The sequence below is a fragment of the Drosophila erecta genome, unplaced genomic scaffold (genome assembly GCF_003286155.1).
Source record: "Drosophila erecta strain 14021-0224.00,06,07 unplaced genomic scaffold, DereRS2 tig00000055-arrow-pilon, whole genome shotgun sequence".
NCBI classification, from domain to species: Eukaryota; Metazoa; Arthropoda; class Insecta; order Diptera; family Drosophilidae; genus Drosophila; species Drosophila erecta.
This window is the reverse complement of record NW_020825200.1, coordinates 1,312,782-1,332,989: the sequence shown is the minus strand read 5'-3', so window position 1 is coordinate 1,332,989 and position 20,208 is coordinate 1,312,782. Positions and strand designations below refer to the sequence as shown.

Sequence of the window (20,208 nt, the reverse complement as noted above, 5' to 3'; positions counted from 1 at the left end):
AACATGACTCCACCAAAGTGCAGTCTTGTCAAGAATTATATGTTTAAACAACTTGAAGACTGGCTCTGAAATATAAATACAACTACACCTTGAAACAGAAACTGGACTCGGGCATGTCGCTTGTTTTTTCTTCCACGTGTTTGTGTGTCATTTTATTAAATTTAGCTTTAATTTAGACAAATAAATTAAGAATTAATGATATAATAACTATGGTCAACATACATATTATGCAACACGTTCGTGGCGCAGATGAGCACAACCGATTGTTAAGAGGAGTTCCTGTAAAAAATGCGCAAATGTTTCACTGAACACAAAAACAAGCAAAATGGGAGCAAGATCTCGATGGGGTTGTGATTACGACGTATGAATGGGCCATTGATCGGCGATGGATCGGTTTGGTTTTAGTGCGTTAGAATGGATGACTAAGCGCCTGGACTCTCCCAAGGAGCTCATAACATGTCCCTGAGCACCTCCTTCTGGGCGGCGGTCAGCTTCTCCGGGAACTGGATGTCGAAGGCCACCAGGAGATCGCCCTTGCGCGTCGTGTCCTTGGGGAATGGCAGGCCGTATCCCTGGATGCGCTTCACCGTGTTCGGCTTGATGATCTCCTGCATGGTGCTGATGCGCAACTTATCGCCGGACATGGTAGGAACTTGGAAGACAACGCCGCACAGGGCCTGTAAGAATGAAATACAAGACACACTAGTTAGATGGTGTCTCCCACGAGGCGTAGCCCCACCTACTGTATTTACTTTCTATAATATTTACTTTGGTTCTCGGCTTATCAATCAATAAGGTCAGCAAATACCCCGGCCAATAACTCAATTCCCTGCTGCTTTCCCGCCCAAGCCCGAAATGGGCAAACACAACACATGGGTGCCGCTGTCGAGTGGAATCTATCAATCTTGCCCGGGTAATCCTGTTTAGGTGGCCGGCCATTGGAGCTCAAATGCTTGTTTGGCTTCGCATCGAACACAACATTTGTAAATCCTTTTCTATGTCGCCTAATTCGTGTTTAAACATCTTGTTGACACACTGCCATGTCCTTTTCCGACCACTTTCTCCTTCTTTTGGCCATGTTTTCCATTGATACTTCGGCTCGTTCGCTTGACAAGCGACTTGTTTAATTGGCCCACTAAAAGATGGGCATCAATCAGTTCTGCTTTCGGCCCAGACAGTTATGTGGCTTACTCAATTAATTGCCGTCCGAACTGGGAAACTGCCATTGATTGAACCTTTTCCCCGAGGAAATTCTGCGACGAACATCATTGAATTTAATACTTCGATATTTTCCGATTTAATTGGGATACTGATACTTAAGCGTGCGGCTTATCTTATCAATTCTGTGGGTTTTGGCCATGAACATTGCTTATTAAACAGGAAGTGTATGTCATGTGAGTCACTCAAGAAGACCAAGTTCTCGGAGCTATGATCATATATTCTGCCTCGTTAGTCTGCCATAAGGAACCCCAAGATGACACATTATCTATGGTAATCCTTTCGGGTCCGGACTGCTACATTTTACGTTTCAAACTTTGCGGCGCAACCCATAAACAACCCATAAATGGCATGTCAAACCCTACCTCAACTGTGATTTATGGTTAGCAGAACTGGAAAAAAGGTTTTTGATCTAAGCCCGCAATCGGAACAAGCCCTTTCGATGCCCATCGACAGATGATATAATATTTTGTGCCGTTCCATAACTTGTCACAAGTGATTTGTAACCAAAGAACTTGCCGGACACGTGTTAAATGGATGTCAATGTGCCCGAGCCTCACCCAATAAAGCACAAATAAGTTGTAAATTCAACAAGAAATCGCCTCGAATATAAATTCGATATAAATTGCGACAAAACCAAAGTGCACACCTTGTGAATATTTAAATATATACTCGTATGCGCGTACTTTTGTATCGCCGATCGGTATTGAGTATTCGCCGACTGGCGATTTTGAAGCGATGACAACATAAACTGATGACGACAGACCAGAAAACAGCAACAACAACCTGTTCCCGTGATGACGACGACCAGCATCAATATTTTTTAATGGAAATGTCGAAAATGTTGAAAATGTTGTCGCGGCCAAAAAGACAGAAAAACAGCTTAAATACTTTGCTGCCTTTTACGGCAGCTGGAGCATAAAAAGCAGAACAGCGCTATCCGAAAACAAAGGGCGTACAAATGATTTCGCGAGCACTTCCCATCGATAAAGATAAATCCGTATCTGAATCGGGAGTTTAGGAAAGGATATGGAAACCCGTTGCCCAGCCTGTGAGCTATAAGCTGAACTGCGAAAAAATCAGGTGATTTGCCAATTTCGCTGTGAGTTTCGCATACCAAGTGTGCAACTATCAACCCAAGTTCAGTAGTTACTTATAATACTTATGGGACCCACTTTTTCTCTGCGTGCATGGAGTCATCACTGGGCGATAAATCCGAATGTCAGGCTCAGCTTAACGGAGAGTGTCAGGCAGGGAACATAAATTCCGGCATATATTTTGCAGTTTATGGTCGCTTTTGGCCATTTTTTCCAAACTGCTCCAGACAATCACTCTCGCTGAACTGAGTGAAGGTTTAGCTGGAACTTTTCCGATTTTCGAGGGGAAAACGAATCAACAGCATTCAATCGCATGTCATAAGGCATTATTATTCCGCCTCTTTTTTTGCCCAAACTCTTTTCGCCCACCCAACCCAATTGACAACTGTCATCAAAATGCAAACGAAGTTCTCGACTACCAAAATGGTTTTGTATAGAACTTGGAATTTTTTCGTAAAAAGTGAAAAAAGAGGACACCAAATCATTTGGGCCACCAGTCGAATGACAATGCCATTGGGCAGACATCGAAAACAACAACGTCTGGCCATCAACTACACAGGACCAGGAGTTCTGGTTACACCCGCACATCCTTGAAATCCTTGAATTGTCCATCGGGTTAGTTTGGCGCAGGCACTCGAAAACAAAAGCATTGTTCAATTTGATTTCCATTTGGAAAGTGCGGAATCCAACCGGTGAGCAGAATTTAGAATTCAAACCGAAACTGCTCAGTCTATATATCATCAGCCATATGCATCCGAATGAAAACAACACAAGACCAAAAACGTAAAGCAAGAATTAATTCGAAACTCATTGACTTCAATATTATCGTAAACGATGATGTAATTTATGAGTCGCATTAAATTTACTGCCACAGAGAATATGACAGAAAAAATTGAAAACGCTGTTCGCAATTATGTGGATGGTCATATATGGAGCTCCAATTGCCTTATGGCTGCTTTATTGGGTCGAACGGAATCTTGAAGCGCAGATTTATTGGCTCTTGTTAACCAGATTGGCAAGTAAATCTAGATATGTTATAATTCATACACTTCTGGCCGAAATATATTTCAATTAGGCCCATTCACATTGTCCACTCATTGTCCACTCAGCGCCAAATAACCGTGTCAAATATTGCTATATAGAAGCAGCAACATGACACTTTTAGCTCAAAAGCACAGCCAAAACGGAATTCATAAATTCAATTCAAAACAGAGGCAGCGAAAATATTTGGCCAACTATGCCAAAAGTGGCTGGCAGCGAGCGAGCAGCCCAAAAATATTTACTAAATTTGTCGCACTAACAAGCAATAAAATGTTAAAAATCTGCGACGGAGCCAAGTCAACTATTTAATCTACTTAATGCAATTAACAATTTTAACATGACTGCCAACTCAGTGGCGTGTCACTTCAGCTTGTTCGCCGCTTGGTTTTGAGAATTTCAAAATTTTCGATATTTTTTTCCCAGCCTGACCATATTTTTGGCCCCAACTGCGAAGTTTTGCGCTTCGGCGACCGTGTAAAAATCTAACACCTCAGTGGGAGCCAATCTACGGAGCAGCCTGTTGGCCAAAACCCATTCTCCGGCTCCGTTAATTGAAACTTGACCATGTCGACCAATTTGGCGGCTGCTTTGCTGCTCGGCGCGTATATGGTAAATCTGGCCATAACCATTTTGTCTGCCCGATTTCATTACGATTTGATTTGGGCACTGGCTGCGCCTCTAATTGGGCGCCATTCTGTGAGAACCCAGCCGCAGCTCCCTCATGGAAACCGGGCTCTTAAGATGGCTGAGACTGAAGTGGAATTAGGCTAGGCGCCCTTGGAGAAACATGACGCGAATTCGCTGGCTGGGAGTGGCTCAGGACTATGAGCTATTGGTCAGTTCATTTCCCAATTGCCTTAGCATTCCTCTAGATACTTCTGATATACTTCTGAGATAGTTCTGAGATACTTCTGATAAACTTCTGATATACTTCTGAGATACTTCTGAGATACTTTTGAGATTCTTCTGATATACTTCTGAGATACTTCTGACATTCTTCTGATATACTTCTGAGATTCTTCTGATATACTTCTGAGATACTTCTGACATACTTCTAACATACTTCTGAGCTACTTCTGAGATTCAACTGATAAACTTCTGATATACTTCTGATATACTTTTGATATACTTCTGAGATACTTCTGACATACTTCTAATATACTTCTGAGATTCTTCTCATATACTTCTGAGATACTTCTGACATACTTCTGAGCTACTTCTGAGATTCTTCTGATATACTTCTGGCATTCTTCTGATATACTTCTGAGATTCTTCTGATATACTTCTGAGATACTTATGATATACTTCTGAGATACTATTGAGATTCTTCTGATATACTTCTGAGGTACTATTGAGATTCTTCTGATATACTTCTGAGATTCTTCTGAGATACTTCTGATATACTTCTGATATACTTCTGATAAACTTCTGATATACTTCTGATATACTTCTGAGATTCTTCTGAGATACTTCTGACATACTTCTGAGCTACTTCTGAGATTCTTCTGATATACTTCTGAGATACTTCTGATAAACTTCTGATATACTTCTGATATTCTTCTGAGATACTTCTGATATACTTCTGAGATACTTATGATATACTTCTGAGATACTATTGAGATTCTTCTGATATACTTCTGAGGTACTATTGAGATTCTTCTGATATACTTCTTATATACTTCTGAGATACTTCTGAGATACTTCTGAGATTCTTCTGATATACTTCTGAGATACTTCTGATAAACTTCTGATATACTTCTGATATTCTTCTGAGATACTTCTGATATACTTCTGAGCTACTTATGATATACTTCTGAGATACTTCTGAGATACTAATGATATACTTCTGAGATACTTCTGAGATACTTATGAGATACTTCGGATAAACTTCTGATATACTTCTGATATACTTCTGACATACTTCTGATATACTTCTGAGCTACTTCCGCATGCTATCCGATCAAGGACTCACCTGCTTGAGCGTCAGTCTCGCCGTGTAGCGCAGATCGCTGCCCTCGCGCTTGAACATGGCGTGCGGCTTGTCCCGGATGATGAACACAATGTCGGCGGGGATCTTGCCGGGCGCCTGGTCGCCCTCCTTCTGGAAGGTGACCTTGGTGCCGGACTTCCAGCCGGGCTTGATGGATATCGCGAGGAACTTCTCCTCCTTGCGGGAACTGCCGTCCGCCTGGACGATGCGCCGGGAGATTTTCATTTTCTTAACACAGCCGTGGTAGATCTCCTCCAGCGTCACATAGAGATCGTGTTCGACGGGCGGATCCTGCTTCTGCTCCTTCTTGAACGGCGTGTGCACGTTGAAGGAGTGTGATCTGAAAGAGGGCCTGCGAGAGATGAGCACGGAACTACAGGTAGCCGAAAACGGAACGGCGGTTGGACCCACCTGAAGCCACTGCCCAGACCATGCCGCGACCCAATGCCGCCGAAGGGCGAGGAGAAGAAGTCGGGCTCCGTGTCCAGGTCGAACACGTTCTTGTCGAACAGGTTGTCGCCCATGTCGAAGAACGAGGCGAACGGATTGCTGTTGCCAAAGAACTGGGCGAAGGTGGCCCGCGGATCCCCGTGGAACTGATATGTAAACGAGTTGCTCGATGGACCGCCATTGCGCGTGCCTGAAAGTAAGCAGTTCGAGTTTAGCAATAAGAAATCGAGTCCTGCAAGTCCTGCAAGCTGACATACCTCCGCTCTTCAGACCATCCTCGCCGTATTTGTCGTACACCTCCCGCTTGCTCTTGTCCGAAAGGACCTCGTAGGCCTCGGCGACCTCCTTGAATTTGTCCTCGGCGTTGGCGGCTTTGTTTTTGTCCGGATGATAGCGCAGGGCCAGTTTCCTGTAGGCCTTTTTGATCTCATCGTCGGTGGCAGTTTTGGGCAGCCCCAGTGTTTTGTAGTAGTCCTTACCCATTTCCGGTTACTTCTGTGTGGGCGAGCGGGTTCTATGTGCGGGTTCTCTCTTCAAGTTCGCTGTAGTCTAGTATCTGCAACCGAAGTGGGGTAGCATTAGAAGTAGATATATGGCTCAGCAGATTTAGCTACCTACAATAATATCAGTGGTCGGTTTCCATATATAACGAGGACCTCCTTAGTGGCTATGATCTGCTGTCCTTCCCTTCAACTTTATAATGGCACATGCATCTTGTCGTTCCCTCTGGCTGTTTCACTGCTCTGCTATCGGAGAGGATCTGCAAAAATCGGGCAATCGTATACATTTATTTAGCTGTGTATAGGTACTTCCATTCGGATCATAAGACGCGTCACAATTTTCAATGTTGAGCCGCCCACGCCTTTCACTAATTTTAGACCGGCCAGCTAGAAGTATTTGTTCTTCTTTCCGAAACATTGGAGCTTTTCCATGCGCACTTCTCACCCTTCCCAAATATACACACATCTTTTTGATGGACACTTCAGCCTGGGCAGACTTTGAGATGCAGGTTCAATTAATGCTCTATGTACCCAGCCATTTACTTAATATTCTTAAGCGTTCGCCAAACAGACATCTTTCTAATGCCCATACTTTTCACGAACACACTCGTGTGTTTCTAGTGATGAGAATTGCTCCCGAGCCAATTTGCATTGACCTTAACATCTTCGAGAATTTTGAGGCTCTGGGGTGTCCAATTGAGTTGAGCATGAGCCACTTGAATGGGAATTGACGATGACATTTATGAGTATTTCTGAGATCCCTGGGCTGGAATACCCCGTAGTACGACGGCTTGATTAGTTGACATGTCTATCAGGGGCGTGGAGACAGCTGTAACATAAAACTGTTCCTGCTTCGATCTGAACTGCGGTTTCCTAATAAGTCAATCTTCTGAAGATCACCATTACTTCTGACAGCGTTGTGTTTTCTCAACCACAACAATCAGGCCGCATATCTTATGAAAAGCAGAGGAAACTGTGTAAACACATGCTGATAAATGGGAATTAGATTTTTATTTGAACACTATTAGGAAAGCATATGTCTTTCCTCTAAAAATTGTCTATTTATCTCCTGCTTTTATGGCATCGCAGCATTCTATAATCCATGATAAGCCAGATGATCGTTGATACCTTAATTGCACTGAAGGCCTGTCATCGCTCAAGTTCAAGATCGCATCCCCAAAATTCATTAGCATGCGAAACGCTTTTCAGCCTTGTGCTTAACTGATTTCATCTTGGAATTTCGAATTTCATTGCGTAGATACAAAACTCGTTGCGTTGACAATTCTGACGCCACTTTGTGCGCCTTGAGTTGCGATTTCTTTGGGGGCACACAAGATTCGCTATTGGGGAGATTGACAGCGGACGATTGATGCGATCAGCGCCATTCCAATCCATTCCAATCCATTCCCATCCAGAAATTAGTCAGCTGCAGTCATTGTGCATAAAATTGCCAGCGGATCGCGGATCGTGAGATACATTCCGGATCGGTTCCAAATGTGTGCCATATTGAGCGAGCAGGGACAAGGTCGCACATATTTGCTATTTTTTCAGAACATTTTTCCCGACACATTGGCAACATTTTCTTTCATTCAAAGAACGTTTTTCTGTCACTTTTTGGCGATTCGGGCAAGTGAAATGTGTGAAATATATTACGCAACGCGATTATGTTATGCGTTTTATATGTTTTGCACACTCCAATGATTAAATTATATATTTTTCATCGCCAGAGATTTTTGCGCGCGCGTTTCAGTAATTCTCTTTATGGTTCTTTATTGAATTATAGGCATTGTTTCGTGCAAAATTACGGGCTTAAGGTGCAAATCAAATTCATGCCGGATCGAAATTACCGCCATGCCATATAAAGTCGCTTTTTATGGCAGTTACAACATGTTTCGGGTGGGCGGAACCTCCAGCCACCCACTTCCGCATGTATTATTCACCAGACTCTGGCGGCAGCTCAGCTCATTTATTGATTGCTGAATAACATTTGTTTAACAATTTATTGGCTGCTGCGTTATTAGCGAATTGCTTTTCCAACGTTTCCATTGTCATTTTGTTCGGATGCCGCGTTGTTTGTTGCAATCTGCAATCTGCATTTGCATTTGCATTTCTTTCCACTTCGCTGTGGCATTATAAATTGTCGTAGGTTATGAGAGCCCGCCGATGGGGGAAATGAAAACTGTTTGTGTCCCCGGATTGCACTAATTGAATTGAACTTGATTTATTAATGCCCAACTCGGCAGCTTTAATTCCCATTGGGTGCCTCGTATTTGCCAGTTTGCTCAACTAATGCTCACTTGTCCAAAGCCGGCAGAGAGGTGGAGAAATGGAATTAAAAGAAACTGAATTAAATAATAAACGAATTTCAAATTGGCAGAGTGATTTATGTGGGGCCATTCAGATCTGTTATTTATTGCCCCAAAGCGATCAGGCCAGAGATTTTTCAGATAAATCGCTCACTAATGCCACAGTCAACATTTGTCTCCTTGGATAAATAAGCCCGATACCAAGCATTTGAGCCAGAGCTAATTGATTGATAAACAAGTGCCAGCTTACTTCAACTATATATAGCAGTTATCTCTTATCGCCACTGATTAAATCAAGTTCAAAACGACGGGTAGCTGATTAAAAATGTATGTGTACCTGTGCGGAAAGTAGGTGCTGCCTATTTAAAAAGCCATCATCTTTGCCAGCTTGTAAGTAATCAGTAATTTTCCATGACCTAATGTCCAGTCATTTTGCACTCCATGCCTCAAATCTCAGCATTCAAGGTTGTCAAAACTCACATTCAAGTCCAGCCGTTTACTCTCGCTCTCAAAGATACGAAAACAACGCATGTTTTTTCCCTTTTTTTGTATTTCTCAAAGTCAGCAACAAAAGCCATTCATTGTCAACCAATGGCAATGTTTTTTGCCATCGAAACCATGAAGTTTATTCACCCACACTCGCCGAAATGTCGCAGAACAAAACTGGTGCGGCAAATCGTTTAGGCCAAGCAGCATTAGATGGCCAAAAAAGCGTCCAAAGACGTCGGCAACTAACAATTTCCAGGGTGGGTGTTTCCAAGCCGCAAATCCGATGCAAAAATAGGTCCAATGACTAAGCGGGTTTACCTCTGCACGCGGAGTGAGCCGCCCACGCAATCGGCAGCCAAACATTTTCGATTTTGGAGAAATGTTCGCCTGGACAAGTGAATCAGCACTCAGCCATTTGCATGGAATTGGTTACACTTTTTTCATCCTGCAGATGAACCGCTGTTTTCGCCGGAATTCTAGCTAATTGGCCAAGAGCATTGATTTCGGGGCGGCAGAACATGCAGGCAAGCATTCCATTTCTGTTTATTTATGCAAACAGCGATTTGCATAGAATAACTATTAGGCAAAGATTTTTGAATCCCATTTACTGCCGCACCAAATAAATGAAAAACTTGTTTCAGCTGTTTGGCATAAATGTTCCTTGTGCGGAAATTGGTGCTGACTTGGCGTGGCATTCTGATTAAAATGTAATCAGAGGGCTTTTAGTGAAATTGCAGAGTATTTGCTTATGGCACTAAAACTTAAGTCATTTGATGGCCTTAAGTTTGCTCGCCCCACTTGTGAATGTGCCTAATTGGCTGATAAGCTGTATTTTGATTTCCGCTCTTATAAACAGGGTTCATTAATTTATATAATTAAAGCGAGCTTTTTTTAGCCGGCGACTGCGGGCACGAAATTAATCAATTGCCACAAAAAAGCGGCGAAAGTGTATTTCCTTGTGTCTTTTCGCCATAATTACTTGCTTAATTGGCCAGCTCCTCCACATGTTCGCTCTCACTCTCGTTTTTTGTTTTTGAAGAAGAATTACGAACTTTGCATGTGGTCCGCGGCTCGAAGACCATCAAAACAATTCTCGACCACGCCCCCAGTCTTCCGCCCACGCAGCAGCTGTTCGAAGAGTGCCGCCCGAAGAATTCTTTTCTCTTCCACTCGCAAATGCAAATGCGAATGTGTCATAATTTATAAATACTGGGCAAAAACAAATGACCAGCGGTTCGAGCAGACAATTCTGGTGTGATTATGATTAGCGGCAATCATCATAGTTTTCCGTTTTCCCTTTATTTTTACCCGCTTCGCTGGTCATTTGTTGCCATTTGGTATTGGCCATTTGGCTGACTTTGAGCTTGGAGGCCGAAAGTCTCTTTGCCAAGTGCCTCAATCACAATCGGCTCCATTGGGTGTTTACTCTTTTCGATTACTTATGAATTGTGGCCAGCGAGTTTGGGTGCTTCAAAAATGAGGCAATAGTAGAGGCTTATAAGCAGTTTATCTATGGGATTACTCAGGAGGTAAACTCTATATACTTGGCATGTCCATGGTATGCGAATTTCATTGCCATTTCTCTATATTTTGCGTTTTGGAAGTGCGTTCTTCCCACGATTCTCTCTGATTTTTCCACAGTATTTCTGAGTATACTTGCATTCTCCGGTTTGTGGTCCACCCTATGGGCACCTTTAACTAAACCGAATTTCGAACACAAATCACTTCACACATCGTGTGCACACAGTAGAATTCAGAATGGAAGCCCCATACGAATATTCCAAAGAATCGGCGTGAAGATTTCGGAAAATAATCAGGCGAACTGGGCAGCAGCGAAATTGGTGAGAACAAATAAAAAAAAAAACATATACACAAAAATAACTAAAAGTGCTATAAATAAAACTTATTTAAAGAAATGAAACCATGAAATTCAAAAACACACAGGCCAAAGCCAAAAACGATGGCAAATACAAAAATATAAATAATAAAGCGAGCGGAAAAGTCGCTTTTGGATTTGGCAGACACACTTGGCGTATACTTTATATAAGGGTTTTCGGGCACTTTCCACTCCCGTGGATGCTCCAATCGAAATCCTGGGCTCAGTCGAAGGCGACAGCGCCATAAAAAGCACGATTGTTTGTCGACTCGAATGTGTTTTTTTATTTCATTCGCTTTTACCACATTTGGCAAACGAATCGAGGCAAAATCACACTCACACTCACACACACACTAGTCACTCCAGCACTCACACACACACACACGCACAGCAAGTCCGTGATTAATTGTCAGTGGAAAACCAATAAATTGGGGGGCTCCTTACAACTGATTGGCTGATGGGGCGTATGCTTGATATGGACTCGCAATCCTTTCGGCGGCTTTCAAAAAGTATTATTAGCGCGGGCTTCTCGCTGCCAATTTGCCGCCAGATGCGTGCAGCACTACCGTTAGTCAGTGGTTCGAATCCGCGACAGAAACCGCGACAAAGTGGACGCGACAACGCTTGGGGACTCACTGAACGATCCACCGCGCCAGAAGCAACAGCAGCACCAACAGCACCACTCCACTCCGCTCTCTGAGATCTCGAGTCTCGGTCTCGAGTCGCTGGGATCTCTTGTCCCCCAGAGAGTTCAGTCCACAGCAGATATGCGCCAGGCACAGAAGAGTGAGTGCTTCCCAGCGATCCGATCTTTGTTTTCCCTATTTACCGCACATCTGCTCTAGGAAGCCGTGGAAAAGGCGAAAATCAAGTAGAATATCACTAATTGGGCGGTCGTTCCGCGCGAGAACCACGATCGCCACCGATTTGCACTATGCGTCATACTATAGCTACAGGGAGCTTTTTCCCATAGGTAAAACCGAATCGAGAGCTTTACGCAAGAGCGGAAGATACGTGGGCAGAGCAGAACCGAAAACCAGTATTCTGCTACCCTGCGATGGGGTGTGATAGACTGCTAAGGCAACTTGAGGGAACCTTTAGTAAAATAAATAAAATAAATTCAATTAATTATAAGCACAAAGTGGGATATGAATTTATACCTCCGCACTATATTATTTCTTAAAATGTAGTTAATTTTTTCAATTTTTTGTATGTCTATTAGGTATTTGTGACGTATGTCACGTATAACATATAAAATGCCTTCAGGGTATTTAAATGTGCCAATGAACATTAAGCTTCTACATAAAAGTGTATCAAAACACAGAGCTTTCTCTGTGATGTTAGCTGGAGGCCACCTGGTCCTCTGCCAGGGTCGCAGTTTCGCGCCTCTTTTCGGTCTTTGCCTGGCTCTGTTTCTGGTCATCTGTCCGCTCCGGATCCGCCGGCAACTGGATGTTAACAGCTGACAGAGCTTCTCGTATCCAAGCCGGAACGGGCTCCGCCTCGAAGTGTCTGGCCATGAAGTCCGTGACGAACTGGGGGAACTCATCCCGCTGGATGGCCTCGCGCATGCTGCGCATCAGCCGGAGCTGATAGGCCAAATTGTGGATGCTCAACAGGGAGCAGGAGACACTCTCGTTGGTGGCGATGTGGTGCAGGTAGGAGCGGGTATAGCGCTTACACGTGCTGCACTCGCAGTCCTTGTCGATGGGCTCCATATCCATTTTGTACTTAGGCTGCTTGAGGTTCAGCTGCCCACTGTCCACCAGGGCGCAACCGAATCGAGCTGTCCGGGTGGGGAAGACGCAGTCGAACATGTCGATGCCCAGGGCCACGCAGACCACCAGATCCGCCGCAAAACCCACGCCCATCAGGTAGCGCGGCTTGTCCTTGGGCAGATAGCCAGTGCAGACATCCACCGTCCGCCAGAAGTCGTGCTTGCTCTCGCCACCACTTAGTCCGCCCACGGCGAAGCCTCGAACCTGGCGCTCCATCAGGGCGGAAACGCAACGTTGTCGCAGCGGCACGTCCAATCCTCCCTGGACGATGGGGAACAGCGACTGGTCATCGTCGCGGGCATGCGCCTCTATGCAGCGATCCACCCAGCGGATAGTTCTCTCCATGGCCTCCTCCACCCGGGGACCTGTGGTGGTGGTCTTGACCACATCATCCAGCTGCATCATAATATCCGCGCCAATGGCGTTCTGGATTTGGATGGAGTGCTCCGGCGTCAGCATGCACTGACTGTTGTCGAAGGGCGAGCGAAAGTTCACGCCGTGCTCATCGATCTCGGCCAGCTGCAGCAGGGAAACCATCTGGAAGCCACCGGAATCAGTCAGGATGGCCCTGGGCCAGCCCATGAACTTGTGCAGACCACCGGCCTTCTTGAGGGTCTCGATTCCAGGTCTCAAGCCCAGGTGATAGGTGTTTCCCAGCAGGATCTGGCAGTTCAGCTCGATGAGCTGGTCCGGCAGGATGCCCTTCAAGGTGCCCTGTGTGCCCACGGGCATGAAGACCGGCGTGTTTACCTCGCTGTGCCTGTTTGGAACAGTTGGTAATGCGGATTAGTCACAGTTTTCAGGAATCCATCATACGAAGAGGCTCACCTTAGGGTCATCAGTCCCGCCCGGGCCTTGGAGACGGAGCACTCCGCCACGACCTTGTAGGTCAGCGGAGGAATCTTGCTGGGACCCATTCAGGTGGCAATGACTAGATAAATCCCCGGGAAATGTGTTATGTTTACGCGCAATACGCCGGTGCACGTTTCAATCGCAGTTCTGTGTGACCACTTCGCAGAAACCGGGAATATACCAAATTCCCAAATTCCCTGCTCGTGGCTATCGATACCACTTTGATGATTTGCCCGGTCAAGTACACACGTACCTAGTACATTGCAAGTGAAGATTAGCCATTAAGATCCTGCGTGGAGGTCACGATGTCGACGCAACAGCAGCAGCTGGACTATATCGAGCGCCACCTGGTGTACGATATCTTCAAGGACTTTGGACCGAGTGCTTCGCTGGAATCGCACAGCGTAGAGTGCTCCAATGGACTGGACGGCTTCATGTCCGCCCTGTACACCGTTACGCTGGACGTGGTCATCGCCGAGCGCAAGCGAACGGAGGTCATCCTGGTGAAGTTCATGAAGGGAACGGAGGAGTTCCGGGAGAGCAGCAATTCGTACATCCAATTCTCCAACGAAATTTTCGCCTACGCCGAGATCCTGCCCGCCTATGAGAATGTCCTGCGGACGAGCCACCTGGAAAGCGATGTGGTGAAGAACTGGGTTCCTCGTTGCTACTTCGCCAGGTTTGGTCAGGTTGAAGGTGCGCTCCACGCTGAAATTGTTGCTTCCATGACCTCCCTTCTACCTTCACTGTTTACCTTTCTGCAGGTTTCGGGAATGGTAGGGAATCAGTGCTGGCTCTGAAACATCTCAAGGGCGATGGCTACCAGTTGGGTCCAAGGCTCACACTTCGTCGGGATCAACTGGAGGCCATGGTGGGGCTAGTGGGTCCGTTCCACGCCCTGGGCTATGCCACGAAAATCCTCCAGCCCAACGTTCATGCTCGCCTACGCGCGGGAGTGTTGGACATGCCCTTCGTTTCCGGCTCAGGAACGGGCATCTTTGATGTCCTGTATCGCGTGGCCTTCGACCGGTTCTACGAGTTCTACGACCGGCAGAAGGAGCAGCTCCTCCAGGGCGCAGATGCCGGATTCGAGGTCGCCATAGAGCGACTGCGGGAGAAGTACTTCCAGCAGCCGACACTCCTGCTGGAGAGAATTCGCACCAGCTCCTTTGGCGAAGATCAACCGGACAGCCACTTTGCCACCTTCCTGCACGGCGACTACAACAGGAACAATGTGCTGTTCCACTACGGAGACGGGGATAGGGTGGACGGTATCAAAGCCATCGATTTCCAGGAGCTCCGCTTCAGCACCACGGCCATTGACCTCAGCTTCTTCATGTACATGAACACGCCATCCGAAGGCAGGAACGAGATCTACGCAGACTTGTTGCGCAAGTACCATCGATACATGATCGAAATGCTGGAACTGGTTCTGCGCCGAAACCGGAACGAGTTGACCGATGATCGGGTGGATCAGTTGCTGCAGGACTACAGCTTTGAGCGCTTCAATGCCCACTTTAAACGATATGCCTTCTACGGACCAATGGTGTGCATGCACTTCCTGCCCTGGCTGCTCGGTGCTGAGAAGGATTGCGCCGAGTTGTCCCGCCTCTTCGAAACGGATATGCACGGCCCTGCCTTCCACCAGTTGTCCTTGGACATCGGAGGCGATGAGGCGAACCAGGAGATTTTCAAGACCGTGCGCCATGCCTATGAGCATGGCTACATGGACGAGATTTAGATGTCCCTGCAACATTCCACACTTGGAGCATTCAAAATTTAAGTCAAACCTAATTTGAGACTGTATTTACGAACTACTTATTTACAATGTTAACTTCGCAACTAATGCTAAATGAGCGCAATGTGGTGGGGAAGTGTAATCGAGGTAAACAATGCCTAAATGCCCCTATATTTAAGCGGAATAAAGTCATACACTTCAAGGAGAGTCTCATGCGTTCTCGTAACGCTGCTTCATCATCTTCTTGATGTAGGATTTGTAGTCGTTTCCAGGCGTCAAGTGGCCAGACTTGTTGCCCAGCCCCACATTGTTGGTACGACCATCAGCCTGTGGATAAAATTAACATTGCATTATGCATATTCCTTTATCCGTCCCCTCCTCTTCGACTCTTACCTCTATGATCTGGGTGCGTCCCTGGTTCTTCCTGCCCAATCCCTGGCCCTCCGACCAACCCATCTTCTGCATGAGGCGACTGCCCACGTTGCTCGAACTGATGGGCATGGCTGGAGTAGCCCCAGAAGAATCCTTCTGGCGCGACTGCAAAGTCTTTATCTCCTGCTCGAAACGCTCCCGACTCTTATTTGGGGGAGGAGGATCGCTTTCTCCGTACTTCAGCCTGCGTTCCTTAGCACGATCACGATAGCTAAACACGGGTAAATAAATCAGTTGGTTTATCAACTTTCTAGCAGCATATTGGCACTTACGATAGACCCTCATCCATCCCAGCCTCAACTGTGGAATTCTGCTTAAGCTTGGCCAGATTCTCCTTGTGTAGATTGGACATTTTTAAATGCTTCTGCAAGATTTCCAGCGATTGGAAAGCACGCTTGCAGAGCAGGCAAGTAAGCTTTTGGAAATCCACGTAGTCCGATTCATCGGCAACGCCTCGTCTAGACCCACCGCTTGCTTCAAGTGCTTTCTGATTGCCACCATTATCATCTTCCGAATCGGAAGGTCCTCCATACGCGCCCACCAATTTGCTGATCGCTGGAGGACCTGCCTGCGCCACATAGTCGTTGAGCTTGACGCGATCTTTTTTCTCAAGGATTGAGAAGCCCACATCAGCATATGCACCTTGAGAAGCACGCGAGGTGGTGGGCGCCTCAGTTTCCGACAGGATAGGCTGCGGTGTGGCCACTGCGGTGTAGTCTTTTCTCTGGTTCAGGTGCTTGGCCCACTTCTCCATGTCCTTGACGATCTTCTTGGCCACCTTCACTTTGTCGGGCTTGCCGGCTTCCTCCTTTTCTTTTTCCTTCTCCTTTGCCTTTTTTGCCTCCTCCTCCTTCTTCTCGGCATCAGCTAATACTTCCTGGAGGGCTGCCTGGGTGGAGGCGGGTGTGGCCAGCACATATGTGCTCCTCTTCTGGTCCCAGTACAGATACGCACCCGTCTCGTTGTTGTAGTAGTACTGCGAGTGAGCATCATAGTAGAGACCCGTGACGAGGTCGTAGTAGTAGCCAGAGGTCTCGTCGTACTGGTACTTGGAAACATCGGGAGTAGCTGACAATGAAGAATCGAATGTTTGACTTTACTGGACATTACTGTTCGACATCAGTCACTTACCGTATTTCTTTCCATCGTTACCCTTGGGAGCAGTTGCGCCCCTGGCAAGGAAGGCGGCCTTCGCCTCTGACACAGTGGTCATGGTCTCCATCTGGCTAACCTTCCTTTGCTTGCGCTGGATGGCCGAGAGAGCAACGGCAGCTCCGGAGTTGGCCTCCGTCACGTGAGGATCTCCGCTGTTCTTGCTTATTTCAGTCGTGTAATAATCCGTATAGTACTGCACGTAGTGAGCATGCTCCAGCGGATTCGAGGCATATACGGACGCACTGTACTCCGCTAGACGAGGCACATCCGCCAAAGTGTAGCCCACTGTAACGGCAGACGGAGGCATCACTGATTCAGCTGGTCTAAATAAGTTGCCATCGGCTGGCCCCATTTGACGAGTTTCGGAGTCAATGCAGTAGGTGACGATAACTGAAATAAATGGTTTTAACTATTTTTTAAAGGACTAATGATTTAATCTACCAGTTTTGTCGTCCAGAGTGAGTGGCGGATCCAACGCCGTCAGCCCATTAAACACGTTCATAGAATCAATGAGTGTGTCAAAATTGAGGTAGCAAATGCCCCGAGATGCCTGGGTTAAAGCGTCGCGACTGATCAGCACCTTGCTGACTGTTTTGGCCAGGTCGGGCAGGCTCTGCTGAAGGGCAGTGAGCACGCCCTCCTCGTTTGTCAGCGCGTCCAAGCCGCGAAGCATGATCTCTGCATGGGGAAAGCGTGGCAGGTTAGTGGAGTATTTAGCTGATTAGCTAGGGAAACGGCATTGAAAGATATTGCTCATGGTGGATATACTTTTTGTGAGGATGCGGCTGATCTCGTCGACGCCCTCGGCGTCTCCGGAAAGAGCATTCTCGCTCTCCGCCCGCGAGGAGCTGCACATGTAGCATAGAAAGCGGCGCTTAAAGTTGCTGGCACCACACTGATGAATAAAGAAAGCTAGTTATTGTTGCCAATCTGTAAATTTGCAGAACATATGTACCTTAATGCAAGTCCAATCCGAGATGCGAGTGTGACTGTACTGCATGGTGACACGATGATCGCCCAGCTGGAGGACACCCTGCGCGGAAAAATAGAAGAGGTAACAGTAGGATTAGTAACTGAAACTGCTGAGAAGCTAATCTTTCACAGACTACACAGTCACCAGGTTGCTTCTGTGTTTTTCGGCATCGCGCAGATGCCGCAGATGCTGATTGTTTCCTTTTCGCGAAATCCCGCCTTTGAGTTCAGTTCCCTGATATAAAGCAGAAGGAAAACAGGAAGGAAGGAAAACAGCCCACCAGCAGAATTGAACTCAAGGCATACATATCTCTACAGTGGGTGCCAAGCTTTTGGATCTTGCCGTCATTTATGTTTTGGCGGATTCGAGAATGTTCAAGATTCTTGTGGTTTGTAGGGATACCTGGGTTAACTCCATCCAATGTCTCGCCTCCTCAACGGTTTTAAACTCGACAAATGCAAAACAGCGTGAGGCACCTAAATTTTAGATAGAAGCAGATACGAAAATGTTTTTGTCAAAATATGTTGTTGGTTGTTTATAAGCATTGTATCATTTTTGGGGATTGTATTTTTGTTTGTGGAATTTTGCTGCTGATGTCGTAAGCCAAGTATAATTTAAATTGGTATAAGTCCTATATCGAACATATTGCTGGTCACGCAATACTCACGCTTTTTCTTTACTTTTTCACTTTTAAATCGAATATAACTCACAGAAATGTGACCCACCTGTTGGCTGTTTCCTCATTACGCGAATGGAACTGGGCTCCAGGTCCACCTTGATCAGCTCGCCCATGATCTGTGGGGGATTACTTTGTTAATTCTGAATTTTCTTAGCTTATTCTTGAAATATTACGTCTGCTTCCGTGGCGTGCTTCCTCAGACCAAAGATGATTATGTTGTTCAAGGGCTCCACGCTGTTACCACTGCTATGGCCACCTCTGTGCCTAAATTCGCTGGCCATGTCGCTGTCCTCATCCGAGGAATACTGTCTGTCGCGTTCGCGATCCCTCTCGCGATCTCTATTACTGCTGCTGGAGTTGCTATTTCCATTATTATTGAACTGCCGATGGTCATTGCTGCGGCTGAAAAGGAAGCGATTAGTTAAAGCTATACAAACTACGATTTGTTGAATATATTTCCCGTTCGGTTCGCTTGAAACAATGTATACAATCCAATGTAATTAAATACAGCGAGCATGAATGATTCATAAGATGATTTGAATGCATTTATGCCGACACTTATGTACAATACAAAGTGAATTCAAATTATTTTGACTTCCATTACAATTGGTTACCAGGTGAAAGACGATAGGTCTTAAGGCCTGATTGAAATTGAGACATTCCCTTCCTATAGAACCCTTGTAAATAAACAATTTAATCCAAACATACACAGACTATGAGCACTGAGAAAGCCGAGCATTATATGACTAACATGCAATCTAGATAAGTTCGTACCTGCTGCGCTCTGATCCCCGATCTAAGTCATCATGATTGGGCTCCTTCGAAACCCGATCGTAGTTTTTCCAGCGGTGCTCGCGGTCCTTATCGTATTTATCCTGGCCACGCTTATCGTAGTTGTTCTGTTCATGACGGTCGTGGTTGCTGTAGCTATCATGATCCCTGCGACCCTGACTATCAGAATCCCGACGATCGTAGTTATCCTCCTTGTGATGCTGGCGATGGTCAAAGCTGTGCCTCGACTTGTAGCTACCCTGATCCTCGTAATCCTCGTTGATCAGATCGCGGTAGAGATCGCGATCCGGACTGCGATCGTGTCTATAATGGGAGGAGCGCTCCCGACTGCGGGAACGGGAGTTGCGACGTCTGTACTCATTGCGGTCCCGACTTCGCTCCCTGAAATGGTATATTCGAGTAGTCCATTACACCTAGAGGTTCCAGCTGGACAAAGGACGACCTACCTGGATCGAGATCGGGAACGGGAGCGAGTGTAGCGCCTGTGTCCCGAGTCGCTACCGTTTCCATTGCCTCCCGAGAAGCTGCGACCATATCGAGAATCCATATCTAATGCGAATCGATGGTAATTATATTCAGAGTTTTCGATTTGGCCTTTTGCCATTTAGATGAACCGTCTTTGCAGGCACATCTTACTTGTTTACCACAATTCCAACAGGATGCGAAGCTGGTTTAACTTGTTCCCAGACTCGAAGTCTCTGTGCATTGAGACAGAAACAAATAGCTATCCGGTCCCAAAAAAAACACGAATAGAAAAAATTCTCGGCCTCCTTTGCCACCCCTAGTATTTGACAGCCAGTTATCGATAACTGTCTGTCGGGCAGTGCTGGGTAGCGCCGGCA

General features: G+C 46.2%; 4 protein-coding genes across 9 annotated transcripts; 1 reads left to right on the top strand and 3 right to left on the bottom strand.

Moving 5' to 3' along the window:
- Window positions 1-119: 119 nt before the first annotated feature.
- LOC6543128 (dnaJ protein homolog 1) lies at window positions 120-11,824 on the bottom strand. Of its 3 annotated transcripts, none has more exons than XM_026978236.1 (6): window positions 11,412-11,824; window positions 6,415-6,556; window positions 6,054-6,352; window positions 5,758-5,986; window positions 5,329-5,698; window positions 120-677 (listed from the first exon to the last, which is right to left on the bottom strand). In XM_026978236.1, the coding sequence occupies exons 3-6, from the start codon at window positions 6,277-6,279 to the stop codon at window positions 450-452; spliced, it is 1,053 nt and encodes a 350-aa protein (XP_026834037.1). In that variant the 5' UTR covers window positions 6,280-6,352; window positions 6,415-6,556; window positions 11,412-11,824; the 3' UTR covers window positions 120-449. The 3 variants fall into 3 exon arrangements, with proteins under 3 accessions (XP_026834037.1, XP_026834039.1, XP_026834038.1); XM_026978238.1 differs by having other exon boundaries at window positions 5,329-5,686; XM_026978237.1 differs by having other exon boundaries at window positions 11,604-11,824.
- A 290-nt stretch (window positions 11,825-12,114) lies between these two features.
- Window positions 12,115-13,790, bottom strand: LOC6541571 (queuine tRNA-ribosyltransferase catalytic subunit). Its single transcript, XM_001968229.3, has 2 exons — window positions 13,574-13,790; window positions 12,115-13,505 (listed from the first exon to the last, which is right to left on the bottom strand). The coding sequence occupies exons 1-2, from the start codon at window positions 13,660-13,662 to the stop codon at window positions 12,308-12,310; spliced, it is 1,287 nt and encodes a 428-aa protein (XP_001968265.1). The 5' UTR covers window positions 13,663-13,790; the 3' UTR covers window positions 12,115-12,307.
- A 14-nt stretch (window positions 13,791-13,804) lies between these two features.
- On the top strand, window positions 13,805-15,542 carry LOC6541865. Its single transcript, XM_001968228.3, has 2 exons — window positions 13,805-14,293; window positions 14,362-15,542. Exons 1-2 carry the CDS (start codon window positions 13,903-13,905, stop codon window positions 15,336-15,338), a joined length of 1,368 nt encoding a protein of 455 aa, XP_001968264.1. The 5' UTR covers window positions 13,805-13,902; the 3' UTR covers window positions 15,339-15,542.
- LOC6543145 (RNA-binding protein 5-B) lies at window positions 15,376-20,185 on the bottom strand. 4 transcript variants are annotated; one of them, XM_026978234.1, is made up of 13 exons: window positions 20,003-20,185; window positions 19,813-19,915; window positions 19,349-19,747; window positions 18,748-18,976; window positions 18,621-18,690; window positions 18,298-18,371; window positions 17,878-17,955; window positions 17,691-17,817; window positions 17,364-17,600; window positions 16,899-17,312; window positions 16,040-16,835; window positions 15,729-15,978; window positions 15,376-15,662 (listed from the first exon to the last, which is right to left on the bottom strand). In XM_026978234.1, exons 2-13 carry the CDS (start codon window positions 19,911-19,913, stop codon window positions 15,546-15,548), a joined length of 2,892 nt encoding a protein of 963 aa, XP_026834035.1. In that variant the 5' UTR covers window positions 19,914-19,915; window positions 20,003-20,185; the 3' UTR covers window positions 15,376-15,545. The 4 variants fall into 4 exon arrangements, with proteins under 4 accessions (XP_026834035.1, XP_026834034.1, XP_001968263.2 ...); XM_026978233.1 differs by having other exon boundaries at window positions 20,011-20,185; XM_001968227.3 differs by having other exon boundaries at window positions 19,813-20,185.
- Between the last annotated feature and the right edge of the window lie 23 nt (window positions 20,186-20,208).

Excerpts from the sequence above, each read along its gene's own strand:
- LOC6543128 (XM_026978236.1), bottom strand. The coding sequence starts at position 6,279 with ATGGGTAAGGACTACTACAAAACACTGGGGCTGCCCAAAACTGCCACC. Across the intron at positions 5,699-5,757 it reads GGTCTGGGCAGTGGCTTCAG|GCCCTCTTTCAGATCACACT; the intron begins GTGGGTCCAACC and ends CATCTCTCGCAG. Across the intron at positions 678-5,328 it reads CGAGACTGACGCTCAAGCAG|GCCCTGTGCGGCGTTGTCTT; the intron begins GTGAGTCCTTGA and ends TCATTCTTACAG.
- LOC6541571 (XM_001968229.3), bottom strand. The coding sequence starts at position 13,662 with ATGGGTCCCAGCAAGATTCCTCCGCTGACCTACAAGGTCGTGGCGGAG. Across the intron at positions 13,506-13,573 it reads GCGGGACTGATGACCCTAAG|GCACAGCGAGGTAAACACGC; the intron begins GTGAGCCTCTTC and ends TGTTCCAAACAG.
- LOC6541865 (XM_001968228.3), top strand. The coding sequence starts at position 13,903 with ATGTCGACGCAACAGCAGCAGCTGGACTATATCGAGCGCCACCTGGTG. Across the intron at positions 14,294-14,361 it reads CAGGTTTGGTCAGGTTGAAG|GTTTCGGGAATGGTAGGGAA; the intron begins GTGCGCTCCACG and ends ACCTTTCTGCAG.
- LOC6543145 (XM_001968227.3), bottom strand. The coding sequence starts at position 19,970 with ATGGCAAAAGGCCAAATCGAAAACTCTGAATATAATTACCATCGATTC. Across the intron at positions 18,372-18,620 it reads AATGAGGAAACAGCCAACAG|GTGCCTCACGCTGTTTTGCA; the intron begins GTGGGTCACATT and ends TCTAAAATTTAG. Across the intron at positions 17,313-17,363 it reads CACTCTGGACGACAAAACTG|TTATCGTCACCTACTGCATT; the intron begins GTAGATTAAATC and ends CATTTATTTCAG.